At 44.2% G+C, this 11,959-nt stretch overlaps 1 protein-coding gene across 1 annotated transcript; it reads left to right on the top strand.

Moving 5' to 3' along the window:
- The first annotated feature begins 4,669 nt into the window (after positions 1-4,669).
- Positions 4,670-5,668, top strand: LOC135895538 (olfactory receptor 52R1-like). The gene has a single exon (XM_065423654.1). The coding sequence runs from the start codon at positions 4,670-4,672 to the stop codon at positions 5,666-5,668; it is 999 nt and encodes a 332-aa protein (XP_065279726.1).
- The last annotated feature ends 6,291 nt before the right edge of the window (positions 5,669-11,959 follow it).

Genomic DNA, 11,959 nt, shown 5'->3' with positions numbered 1-11,959 from the left:
CTGATTTTTTCTTCCTAAGTGGAGCACTTTGCATTTGTCTTTGTTAAACTTCATCCTGTTTAACTCAGACCATTTCTCCAATTTGTCCAGATCATTTTGAATTATGACCCTGTCCTCCAAAGCAGTTGCAATCCCTCCCAGTTTGGTATGATCCGCAAACTTAATAAGCGTACTTTCTATGCCAATATCTAAGTCGTTAATGAAGATATTGAACAGAGCTGGTCCCAAAACAGATCCCTGCGGAACCCCACTCATTATGCCTTTCCAGCAGGATTGGGAACCATTAATAACAACTCTCTGAGTACGGTTATCCAGCCAGTTATGCACCCACCTTATAGTAGCCCCATCTAAATTGTATTTGCCTAGTTTATCGCTAAGAATATCATGCGAGACCGTATCAAATGCCTTACCAAAGTCTAGGTATACCACATCCACAGCTGATCCCTTATCCACAAGACTCGTTATCCTATCAAAGAAAGCTATCAGATTGCTTTGACATGATTTGTTCTTTACAAATCCATGCTGTCTGTTCCCTATCACCTTACCACCTTCCAAGTGTTTGCAGATGATTTCCTTAATTACTTGCTCCATTATCTTCCCTGGCACACAAGTTAAACTAACTGGTCTGTAGTTTCCTGGGTTGTTTTTATTTCCCTTTTTATAGATGGGCACTATATTTGCTCTTTTCCAGTCTTCTGGAATCTCTCCTGTCTCCCATGATTTTCCAAAGATAATAGCTAGAGGCTCAGATACCTCCTCTATTAGCTCCTTGAGTATTCTAGGATGCATTTCATCAGGCCCTGGTGACTTGCAGGCATCTAACTTTTCTAAGTGATTTTTAACTTGTTCTTTTTTTATTTTATCTGCTAAACCTACCCCCTTCCCATTAGCATTCACTATGTTAGGCATTCCTTCAGACTTCTCGGTGAAGACCGAAACAAAGAAGTCATTAAGCATCTCTGCCATTTCCAAGTTTCCTGCTACTGTTTCTCCCTCTTCACTAAGCAGTGGGCCTACCCTGTCTTTGGTCTTCCTCTTGCTTCTAATGTATTGATAAAAAGTCTTCTTGTTTCCCTTTATTCCTGTAGCTAGTTTGAGCTCATTTTGTGCCTTTGCCTTTCTAATCTTGCCCCTGCATTCCTGTGTTGTTTGCCTATATTCATCCTTTGTAATGTGTCCTAGTTTCCATTTTTTATATGACTCCTTTTTATTTTTTATATCATGCAAGATCTCGTGGTTAAGCCAAGGTGGTCTTTTGCCACATTTTCTATCTTTCCTAACCAGCGGAATAGCTTGCTTTTGGGCCCTTAATAGTGTTCCTTTGAAAAACTGCCAACTCTCCTCAGTTGTTTTCCCCCTCAGTCTTGATTCCCATGGGACCTTACCTATCAGCTCTCTGAGCTTACCAACATCCGCCTTCCTGAAATCCATTGTCTCTATTTTGCTGTTCTCCCTTCTACCCTTCCTTAGAATTGCAAACTCTATGATTTCATGATCACTTTCACCCAAGCTGCCTTCTACTTTCAAATTCTCAACGAGTTCCTCCCTATTTGTTAAAATCAAGCCTAGAACAGCTTCCCCCCTAGTAGCTTTTTCAACCTTCTGAAATAAAAAGTTGTCTGCAATGCAGTCCAAGAATTTGTTGGATAGTCTGTGCCCCGCTGTGTTATTTTCCCAACATATATCCGGATAGTTGAAGTCCCCCATCACCACCAAATCTTGGGCTTTGGATGATTTTGTTAGTTGTTTAAAAAAAGCCTCATCCACCTCTTCCATCTGGTTAGGTGGCCTGTAGTAGACTCCTAGCATGACATCACCCTTGTTTTTTACCCCTTTTAGCCTAACCCAGAGACTCTCAACACTTCCGTCTCCTATGTCCATCTCTACCTCAGTCCAAGTGTGTACATTTTTAATATATAAGGCAACACCTCCTCCCTTTTCCCCCTGTCTATCCTTCCTGAGCAAGCTGTACCCATCCACACCAACATTCCAATCATGTGTATTATCCCACCAAGTTTCAGTGATGCCAACAATGTCATAGTTGTATTTATTTATTAGCACTTCCAGTTCTTCCTGCTTATTACCCATACTTCTCGCATTTGTATATAGGCATCTAAGATACTGGTTTGATCTTTCCTCCCAGTTTTGTCCTGACCCTCCTTTCTCTCTGCCAATATAGCCCACACTCCCTCTCATTTCCGACCCATATCCCAGGTCTACATGTTCCCCACTTACCTGTGGGCTTTGCTCACCTGTCCCAGTCAAACCTAGTTTAAAGCCCTCCTCACTAGGTTAGTCGGCACATATCACCACAGTGTTTTTGGCCACAGCATCACATTGGGAGCTCACGATGAGTTAGTTGTCTACAATGACCTGACATTCTTTTCAGGGTACCTGCGTCCCATAATACAGTTCCCTGGTCTGTGGGTCGAGCCTGCATTCCCTGTTCCAAGAGGATCCCTTTGTATTTGTCTGTAATAAAACATTTTGTTTGCATGGGCCCAGCTCAGCAAATGTTCCAGATCAATCAGTATGCCTGTCCTGGCCTCCTCATTGTAACCAATCTGCCAATCTTTGGGTCATCTGTAAATTTTATCTACAGTGATTCTGCATTTGCTTCGAGGTCATTGATGAATATACTGAACTGCTTTCTAAGATCTATCAATTAGCCAGTTTTTAGTCCACTTTACATGTGCTCTACTGATATTGTATAGTGTGCATTTTTTTATCTTATTTTTTCCCCTACTAAAAGAAATGCCTCAGAGAAATCAAACTCTATTGCATCTGCTTGGTTCCCTTGATCACTCAAAAGTGTACTCTTATTTAAGGATGAAATTGGGTTTATTTGACAAGACATGTTTTCCATAAACCATGTTGTTGACCGGCATTAATTATAATCCTACGACTTTTTTTTTTTAACTAATCCTAGACCAGCTTTTCCATTCTTTCTTAATTTTGTACAATCTTTTTAAAAAAACTTTCCCTTTTTTACTGAATACTTTACGTTTAACGCAGAACTGCCCTGTTTCCCACCTCCACCCTTTTTTTCCCCCTTTTGTCTCTCCAGCTGCCTCACTGCATACTTCTGGTTCCAAGTGAGTTGTGCACTTGATCAGTCAGTTCGTAACTCTGGTGTTTGAAACTCTAAGATTCAATTGTAGATGCTGTTTATCGCCATGTTTGACTGTTAATGGACTGGAAACTATTTCATCACCTCATGTGATATGAGAACCTTATACTGCTTCTTTCCAAATGCAGAACTCAACTATTTCTTGACCACGTCTACCTTTTCTGCAACATTAACAAACTTCATTTCTCCCTCAAAGAGTTGGCCTAAACCTTTTCTAAGATTTCTTTTTTTCTTAATATATTTTCATAACCTCCTTTTTGTTATCCTTAAACCTGCGAAGCATGGATTTTTCCATGATGTTTTTAGCATCCCTTATCAATTTTCATAAATTCCAATTTGTATTATTTTCTCTCTCTATTTTCCCTTTTCCCCATTTGTTATATATTGCTTCCCATCCTGTCCCTCCCCAATTGCTGCCTTCACTTTATCAGTAAACCGGGTTTTGGTCCAAAGTTCTCTACTTTCTTGATAGTGGAATAGTGGCCTTTTGCCAATCTAATAAACTCTTCTTCAAGAACTCCCAATTTTCATTCTCATTTTTTCTCTTCAATTTTTTCCTCCCAATCAGTTTATTGATATTTTGCATCTCCTTTGGGAATATTAGGCCTTTTGAAACACTAAGTGTCTATAGATGTTACTGGTTGGGAACTGTTCTGTGTTTGTCCATTTGAATGTAATCACTTCTTTCTTCATTTTGCTCTCCTCTATCATATGCCCCCTTCTTTGTCTCTTCTCTAAACTAAACAGTCCCAGACTTTTCAGTCTGTCCACATATGGCAGCCTCCCCCTTTCTCATAGCCTGTCTCAGAAATCCCCTTTCTATCTGCTATATCCTTCATAGAGACTGAGTGTCCACAACTGAGCACGTGTCCAGAGCAGGTTATTCTTCACCCCCATTGCTTAGGCATACGAACATTGTCTTTGTTTTCACCATGGCTGTGAATGAGCAACTGTTTTCATGGAGCTCCTATCAATGACGCCCAGGTCTTTTCCCTGAGTTTGTTTCTAGTTGGGTTTGTTTGGGGTTTTGTTTGTTGGGTTTTCTTTCTAGTTGGGCTTTTTTCTAGTTTTTTCCCTCTGGTACGTGTTTTGTCAAAGCTTTGTTTCTTTTCCATTGTTAGATTTCGAGCAATAGGGTGAATAGGGAACTCCCTGCAGAATGGACTCTCTAGCTTGGGTTTCATTGTATTAAGGAACAATGAGGAATAGCCAGTATCCACACTCATGTTTCCCACTGGTGCCTATTAAGGTACATTAATTCCTACATACCAAGATATGTAGGAATTCTTGATGTATGGAACACCATAAAATATGGAATTGGCATTAGTATGGTCAGTTGTTCATAATTTATTTCTCTGAATAGTGAAAATGTCATTTTGTTATGTGTGAAGAGTGAAAAATCTGCTTCACCCTTGAGAACAGCTTCCAGTAGTGCATGTAGTGTCTCATATTAACATTGTCTCTCCATTCAGGTATTTCTACTGCGACCATAACCCTAGACCCTTGGCACATACAGGAAGTCAGGGGAACATACGGTACATGCAGGAGGCACCGTTCTGCCTCAGAGTTGGACACCTTCTCCCCTACTCCATGTCAGATTCCAACACAACCGACTTCACCAACCCCTCCACCTTCATCCTGCTGGGGATTCCTGGCCTGGAGGCGGCCCATGTCTGGCTCTCCATCCCCTTCTGCACCATGTACATCACAGCCATCTTGGGGAACTTCACCATCCTGTTTGTCGTGAAGAGGGAGCCGAGCCTCCATTCTCCCATGTACTATTTCCTCTGCATGCTGTCCATCACTGACCTGGTCCTGTCTACATCCATGCTGCCCAAAATGCTGAGCATCTTCTGGTTCAATTCCAGGGAGATCAATTTCAGTGCCTGTCTCACCCAGATGTACTTCATTCGCTGCTTCTCAGTGGTGGAGTCTGGGATTCTCGTGGCCATGGCTTTTGATCGCTATGTGGCCATCTGCAATCCCCTGAGACATTCCACCACCCTGGCAAACCCCATGGTGGCCAAGATTGGCCTGGCTGTGGTGTTGCGCGGTGGCATGCTCGTACTGCCCTATCCCCTCCTGACGAGGCAATGGCCATATTGCAAAAGCAACAACATCCCTGACACACACTGCACGCACATAGCCGTGGTGAAGCTGGCTTGTGCCGATACCCACATCAGTAGTTACTACGGCCTCTTTGTGCTATTCTCTGTGAAGGGTCTGGATATGGTTTTTATTGCTGTGTCCTATATCCAGATCCTCAGGGCCATCTTCAGTCTCCCCACAAGGGATGCCCATCTCAAGACTTTTGGGACTTGCAGCTCCCATCTCTGTTCCATCTTAGTCTTTTACATCCCAGGTCTCTTCTTCTCCCTCACGTACCGGTTTGGCCAGAATGTGCCCCTGCATTTCCGTGTTCTCATTGGCAACGTGAACCTCCTGGTGCCCCCCATGCTAAACCCCATCATCTACGGTGTGAGGACCAAACAGATCCGGGACAGGCTGCTCCAGCTCTTTAGTCATAAAGACATCTGAATTTTTCTCCTGGTGCTCTAGCTGTCAGACCGACCTGCATTCAGATCTGGCTGGTGAGATGGTGCTGGGCCCTCTTCCCTGAATCACTTACTAGACAGTCAAAGTGACATTGAATCCTTTCCTGGCCTTACTGTGCTGTGTCACCATGACAGACTGGGGAATCGGTCTGTGTACAGCTCATTAACAAAGGGTTCCCACCTTTCTAATTGATTATAACTGGACCCCTGAGGGCCCGTGCCTGGCCCTGCCTATTCCCCCAAAGCCCTGCCCCCTTTTACTTCTTCCAGCAAGGCCCTGTCTCTGTTCTGCATTTTCCTCCAAAGCTCACCCTTGTTGCTCACTGCTCTTCTCCCCATCCCCACTCAGTCGCTAGATCATCTCCACCTCCCTCCCCCCAGCCCCCAGCTGAGTTCCCTCTCCTCCGGGTCTGGGACAGGAGCTGCTGCAGCCTGACAAGTAGCCTGCAGTGTATGCAGCACTGGGGCCAATAGGACAATCAGGAGCAGAGCGGGAATCCAGGAAGACGTATAAAAGCAACTGAGGGTTGGGTGCAGGGTTGGGTGGAAGGTGAGCAAGCCTGTGCATGATACAGCTTGTGGGCCCTAAATCTCAGCTACAAAGTCCGGCAGGGTCCCTGCAATGGGGATGGGCTGGGAGACTTTTGCCCTGAGCCAGGCTGTGATGTTGCACCCCATAATGCTTTACAGAAATATGCTTAGGAGTATAAATATGACATAACTGGAATATGTTTTATGCTACATATGTCATGTAACATATCTCTGAAAAGGTTATGATCTACTGAATATATTCATCCTATTTGTATGCATGTGTCATTTTTGTATTCAAAGTTATGAATATTGGCTGTGTACTTGTTTGATTTTAAGTAGGATCAGTGAAGCATTTGGTCAGCTTCTTGAGAAAAGACTTTTCTCAGTAATTGCCCAATCAAGAATCACTTAAGCTGACAATAGACTTTGATAGACACCAATCCTCATCTGAGCTTTCCTGGGAATGTTCCTGTAGAGAACTAAAAGTCATGCATGGACATGTGACTTGCCTAGGTGACTCCAAAACTCCATCTTGTAGAGGGGATTCTACACAGGGGGAGACAGGTAATAGTTTTGGGGCATTAGAAACATAGATGGCTGGGTTTGCGATGACTGGGAGAACTGTACGGGTAACACATTTGCTGGCGCCTCTGCTAAACATGCTGCTGCCATAGAACCTTCCCCAGATGCATTTCTAGGTTCCCTTTCTGTTTCTATACCACCGCCGTCCCTCACTAACCTCACCCTGCTCCAAGACTCTGCCCCACAAGCTGAAAAAGACTCTTAGGTTGCCCAAGGTTGCTCTCTACATCCCGATTCCCTTTGGCGTTCACCTACCGTCACCTTTGAGGCCCCCTTTTCACTCTACCTGTCTCTGGCCACCCTGCTACATGGTGTTTCGCATGTTGGAAAGGAGGGGATGGTCTCTGCTCTAACTAAGGCAGGATGGTGGGCCCCCCATTTCAGCTCTTTTGCAGCCCGCCACTGTGCCGCCTGTACCACTTGCCAAAGCCACAATATTGGTAAACCTGTAAAAGTGGCTCAGGGGTTCCGGGGCCTGCCCCAGGCACCATTCTTGCATTGGCAACTTGATTTTGTACAAATGCCTAAGAGTCAACAATATGAATATATTTTGGTTACGGTATGTTTATTTTCTGGTTGGATTGAAACCTTTCCTTGTCGCAAGGCTGACTCACTGTCTGTTGCCAAATGTTTGTTAAATCATATTATGCCTGCCAAGGAAATTCCTGCCACTTTGTCCAGTAACCGGGGTACACATTTTACCGGACAACTTGTTCAACACCTGCATTGTGTATTACATATCACACACCTGTTGCACTGTCCCTACCACCCACAGAGCGCAGGTGCAGTTGAAAGACGAAATGGTGTACTTAAGAATAAGCTTGCTAAGATTTGTGACTCTACAGGATTAAGCTGGCCAGCTGCTTTAGCACTGGCCCTTATGGAAATGCGATCCACTCCATCTCAAAGACATAAATTGAGTCCTTTTGAAATTGTTATGGAATTCCCTATGTGAGCTATGGCTACCATTACTCCAGTCCCAGACTTGAACTTGACTCACAGTACGCTCCTTCAATATTGCAAGGGACTAATGCAAGCCGTAAGTCACTTCCATTCACAGGTTTGAGCCGCCTGGCCGATGGAACCCACCTCTGACACTTGCCACGACCTCAAACCAGGTGACTGGGTCTACGTACAGCACCATCATCGAAAACACACCTTGGAACCCCGGTGGAAGGGTCCTCATCAGGTACTGCTTACTACCCAGACAGCTGTTAAACTATCTGGCATCGCAGCGTGGATACATGCTTCTCAGTGTAAGAAGGCACCACCCCCAGCGAACCAATCATCACCTCAGGACCACACAGAGTCAATTTTGACTCCAGAAGAAGACGTAGAGAAACAGTCTGCAATACCTTACAATCTACGCTCTCGTAAGGGATGCCAGAAGCAGCCGATGACCTAAAGCAAAGCCCAAGAAGAAGCAGTAGTGAGCATAGCGCCTGCTGCCTCGTGGACATAAAACCGTGACTGCGGTTCCCTCAGTTGAGGTTGTCAGAAACAGAAGGGCCTTGCCTCCAACATGTGCCTCTGGTGGCGCCTGTTCCTCGGCTGCTGGTGTCTTAAGGTCTGGGGAGTCCTCAATGACAATTCTTTTATCCAGCAGCAAGTGTGGATAGCTCAGACCCTTAATATCTCTAATTGCTGGGTCTGCAGCCACATCCCAGCCCACTCTCAAGCTGGTGTTCCTGTCCTGGCAATCCCACTCAATTCCCCAGACCTCACTGGAGGACCTCATCAATTTAACAAAACATGGAACAGCAATGACACTTGGGAAGCAGTGGGACTAAATGTACCTAAATGGATAAGTGTGGTGGAGGGAAAAGGTCATTGGTGTTGGGTGTGTAATGGGACAGGGCTGGATCTGGGAAGGAGCTGTTGCCTTCAGCATATTGTGGCCAATGGTGTATGGGATTATTCGAACAAAACTAAAAAGTGGTGGGTCAGGTATGGGGATATGACTTTTTTCTCAGCCTGCGATCAAACAGAGAAATCAATCTCATGTTCCCCCTACAGTAATCTTAGTGAAAACAATAGTCTTTCAATGCCATGCAAATAACACCACTCCTCCTAAGGAGAATTACCATGTGCCCTTTGAGGGATATTACTCCTCCTTTGCAGGCACCTATGTGACAAATCAGTGCAACCGACCCTTCCGGTCTTAATAGGCCATCATTGGGTTTGTGGGACCAAAGCTTATACTGCGTTACCAGCTAACTGGTCAGGTATCTGTTATCCCACCCGACTCTTCCCAAAATTCCGAGTGCTAGGGTCCTTCCCACGAGAACGCCTCCGTAATTTCAGGCGAAAAAAAAGGGACTTATCAGATGCCCAATGGTATGTAAATAACATAAGCCCCTTAACTTGGAAAAAGGCCATTGGCAGTTCCTTTATCCCACCGGGGGAGTAATACACCATGCAAAAAGGCTCCTGAGGCTACAAGCAGTAGTTAAAATAATGGCAAATAAAACCGAAGAAAGTTTAAGAGCCCTGGCCAAAGAAACAGGGGCGGTCCGAGAGATGGCCATCCAAAACCGTCAGGCATTGGACATAGTGCTGGCGGCCAAAGAAGGAACCTGTGCTCTCATTGGAAAAGAATGTTGTGTGTATATACCTGACAACACCAATGAGGTAATAAATCGTGCTAGCGACTTAAAACAAATGACATATCTTCCCCATGAAGAGCCGAGTTCGTTATGGAAGTGGCTAAGTAACCTGTTCAATTTCTGTGGCATAGGAGGCTGGTTGTTTCAGGGAGCCCTGACTATCCTGTTTGGAATCCTAATAATTTTTGTATGTTTTCAGTTAATCTCCTGTTGTATCCAAAATTGTGTAAGACATGTGTCATAACTATAAAGGGAAGGGCAACAGCCCTCCTGTGTACAATACTATAAAATCCCTCCTGGCCAGAGACTCCAAAATCCTTTTACATGTAAAGGGTTAAGAAGCTCAGGTAACCTGGCTGACACCTAACCCAAAGGACCAATAAGGGGACAAGATACTTTCAAATCTTGGTGGGGGGGAAGGCTTTTGTTTGTGCTCTTTTTTGGGGGGGGGGGAGTTCGCTCTTGGGACTAAGAGGGACCAGACATCAATCCAGGCTCTCCAAATCTTTCTGAACAAGTCTCTCATATTTCAAACTTGTAAGTAACAGCCAGGCAAGGCGTGTTAGTTTTATCTTTCTTTTCTCAACTTGTAAATGTACCTTTTCCTAGGGTGTTTACCTCTGTTTGCTGTAACTTTGAACCTAAGGCTAGAGGGGGTTCCTCTGGGCTCTTTAAGTTTGATTACCCGGTAAAGTTATTTTCCATCCTGATTTTACAGAGATGGTTCTTACCTTTTTCTTTAATTAAAATCCTTCTTTTTAAGCACCTGATTGCTTTTTCCTTGTTCTAAAATCCAAGGGGATTGATCTGGACTTACCAGGAATTGGTGGGGGGAAAGGGAAGGGGGGATGATTAATTCCTTCTTGTTTTAAGATCCAAGGGGTTTTGAATCAGTGTTCACCAGGGAGTTGGTGGAAGAGTCTCTCAAGGCTACCCAGGGAAGGGAGTTGGCCCATTGGGAGTGGTGGCAGTGGACCAGAACTAAGCTGGTAGTTAAGCTTAGAAGTTTTCATGCAGGCCCTCACATCTGTACGCTAAAGTTCAGAGTGGAGAAGGAGCCTTGACAACATGCCACGCAGGTAGCTACCCCAAAGCAGAGTGCTAATATAATGCTTTTAAATATCGCTGATGAACAAAGAGACAAAGAACGGTTAATATGTAAAACCCAGTAATGGCTGGTCATTGCATAGCTTGACCAAAAGTAGGGATTGTGAAAGTAAAATGAATTATATTGTAAAAGTAGAATGGCTTAAAGAAATGCTGTATGTTCCTTTAAGCAGGAATGAGGAATGTTGAGATAAACGTGACAGGAAGAGAAACATTAAGGTATTGAACAATGGGTCCAGTTAAGCTGATGGTGGGATATTAACAGGAGATCGGTAAGAGTTAATAAGAAAATAAGATATGTGTGTCTAGCCCCAGGTAAACTTATCAGTTCTGCTCCCTTTGTCATCTTGTTATGTTTGTGCCCTTTTTATCTGTATAAATAAGGTAGTTTGGGCCTTGCATGGCACTCACATTACCTGGGTGTATTAGCAGATCGCTTTTGCTAATAAACAGAGTGGTCTGAAAATTGTGAGTCCTGAGTCTGACTTTGACAGAAGGATGCGAATATCTTGAGACATCTAGATAGACTTATGTGTAGTACTGGAGGCCAAATTTAAAAGAGATTGAAGTCCGGGACCTCCATGGTGGCATTCTCTGAAATGCTTCCACTTCCACACACAAAGCCAGATAGACAGGCAGAACTGCAGGGTCTCAATGCATAGATGAGATGATGGTGTAGGGCGGAGGGATTTAGTTTTATTAGGAATTGGGGAACCTTTTGAGAAAGAAGACACCTATACAGGAAGGCTGGTATCCATGTAAACCAAAGTGAAACCAGATTCATAGATTCATAGATTCTAGGACTGGAAGGGACCTCAAGAGGTCATCGAGTCCAGTCCCCTGCCCGCATGGCAGGACCAAATACTGTCTAGACCTTCCCTGATAGACATTTATCCAACCTACTCTTAAATATCTCCAGAGATGGAGATTCCACAACCCCCTTAGGTAATTTATTCCAGTGTTTAACCACCCTGACAGTTAGGAACTTTTTCCTAATGTCCAACCTAGACCTCCCTTGCTGCAGTTTAAACCCATTGCTTCTTGTTCTATCCTTAGAGGCTAAGGTGAACAAGTTTTCTCCCTCCTCCTTATGACACCCTTTTAAATACCTAAAAACTGCTATCATGTCCCCTCTCAGTCTTCTCTTTTCCAAACTAAACAAACCCAATTCTTTCAGCCTTCCTTCATAGGTCATGTTCTCAAGACCTTTAATCATTCTTGTTGCTCTTCTCTGGACCCTTTCCAATTTCTCCACATCTTTTTTGAAATGCGGTGCCCAGAACTGGACACAATACTCCAGCTGAGGCCTAACCAGAGCAGAGTAGAGCGGAAGAATGACTTCTCGTGTCTTGCTCACAACACACCTGTTAATACATCCCAGAATCATGTTTGCTTTTTTTGCAACAGCATCACACTGTTGACTCATATTTAGCTTGTGGTCCACTATA

The sequence above is a fragment of the Emys orbicularis genome, chromosome 1 (assembly GCF_028017835.1).
Source record: "Emys orbicularis isolate rEmyOrb1 chromosome 1, rEmyOrb1.hap1, whole genome shotgun sequence".
In the NCBI taxonomy this organism is placed as follows: domain Eukaryota; kingdom Metazoa; phylum Chordata; order Testudines; family Emydidae; genus Emys; species Emys orbicularis.
The sequence above is the reverse complement of the archived record's forward strand: the minus strand, read 5'-3'. Positions and strand labels throughout refer to the sequence as shown.

Excerpts from the sequence above, each read along its gene's own strand:
- LOC135895538 (XM_065423654.1), top strand. The coding sequence starts at position 4,670 with ATGCAGGAGGCACCGTTCTGCCTCAGAGTTGGACACCTTCTCCCCTAC.